This window comes from Chenopodium quinoa, unplaced genomic scaffold (genome assembly GCF_001683475.1).
Source record: "Chenopodium quinoa cultivar QQ74 unplaced genomic scaffold, ASM168347v1, whole genome shotgun sequence".
NCBI classification, from domain to species: Eukaryota; Viridiplantae; Streptophyta; class Magnoliopsida; order Caryophyllales; family Amaranthaceae; genus Chenopodium; species Chenopodium quinoa.
Genome location: NW_018743647.1, coordinates 31,888 through 33,311, shown reverse-complemented (window position 1 = coordinate 33,311; position 1,424 = coordinate 31,888). Strand labels below are relative to the sequence as shown.

The following is a 1,424-nucleotide window of genomic DNA, read 5'->3' as shown; positions in this document are numbered from 1 at the left end:
TCAACTCCAACTCTAGAACCGAGTCCAACCAGAGATAGGATTAAAATCAATACAATACTCATCATAATAAAAAAGTATAAAAGTATGATTTATAAACGAACATCAACATCAATAATTATACAAACTTGCTCCGTTGTTTTATTAAAAGAAGATGCAATTTAAGAGACATAAACAATAAGTTAGTATACGAAAGAAAAGAGTTGGTTCTGGTTCTAATGACGAGGAGCAGAGAGGCTGTTGGCATCCAAATAGTTGAGTTTATCCTCCTCCTTGCGCAGGAATTCAAACCAATGCACGACGGCGGTAAAACCAGTTCCGAAACAGAGGGCGGAGAGCGAAGCACGTCGAATCCCATGTTTAGCCGCGACAGCAGCACCCCCAGTGGCTGCACTGAAGAAGATGGTGTAAAGATTATTCTTCTGACGAATTGAGATGTCTGCAATTTGGTAGGCGTTTGCTGCAGCGGCAGCCACAGCGCCAATCCCACCGACCTGGGGTCCCCTGTGGCACGCCAACCTGAAGGGCGTGAAGGCCCTCCTCAATTTGAAGTTACGCCGCCCCGAAGATATTACCCTTCCGAAGTGGTACGCGAAACCGCCCACCGTGCCCAAACTGAATGCCGTTCCAACCTCATCCGCCATCAGATCAACAAACGACTCCACCGGTTCTTTCATTCCTTCATACGCCGCCATTATTAGTAATTCCGACCAACAACCGCTCCCAATCAAACCCAAATTCACCGCAACAAATACTATTTATTAGGGTGGAATTCACGACTTCTTCCTCAAGTAAATAGGTTGATGCACTTAGGGAGGCCATTCATCTTTATAATAATATTAATAATAATAATATTAATTTATTCTAAAATATATTTTTACCCTTGTTTATCTAGATGCCTTTTATGATAATTTTTCTATTGTTCACTATCTAAATCTATATCTGTATCTAATTTGTCTCTCATTGTATCCAATTTGTGAAAATATTATTATCTTTTTTATGGTATAATGATTCATTTAAACAGATATTGCTGCGCAAATAAACAAATTTGGCCCCCTTGATTGCCTTGAGCCTATTAAACGAAACGGTAGAGCCTCAAATAAGCTTATCATGGAACTCAATGACATAGAGTATGTATTTTTCATTCGATCAATTTTTTAATATTGCAATTTTGAATCTATAATTATTAGCATCTTATAAATGTTTTTTTAAAAAAAAATTGAAAAAACAAAAAAATAAGAGGAAAACAATCAAGTGCACTCTATGGGATAGATATGCTGAAGAAACTTCAAGGTTTCTGGAGGCAAATAATTCTGGACATGTCATTATTATTATCATGCAATTTGAAAAGATAAATTAAAGAATGGAGAGGTAAGTTCGTTTTCCATATATACTTTTCCCGATAATATTATGCATATAAATTACAC

The 1,424-nt window shown here is 37.1% G+C and overlaps 1 protein-coding gene across 1 annotated transcript; it reads right to left on the bottom strand.

Annotated features, from left to right (window-relative positions):
• Nucleotides 1-212: 212 nt before the first annotated feature.
• Nucleotides 213-692, bottom strand: LOC110683235 (mitochondrial import inner membrane translocase subunit TIM17-1-like). Its single transcript, XM_021859577.1, has one exon. The coding sequence runs from the start codon at nucleotides 690-692 to the stop codon at nucleotides 213-215; it is 480 nt and encodes a 159-aa protein (XP_021715269.1).
• Nucleotides 693-1,424: the final 732 nt, after the last annotated feature.

Excerpts from the sequence above, each read along its gene's own strand:
- LOC110683235 (XM_021859577.1), bottom strand. The coding sequence starts at position 692 with ATGGCGGCGTATGAAGGAATGAAAGAACCGGTGGAGTCGTTTGTTGAT.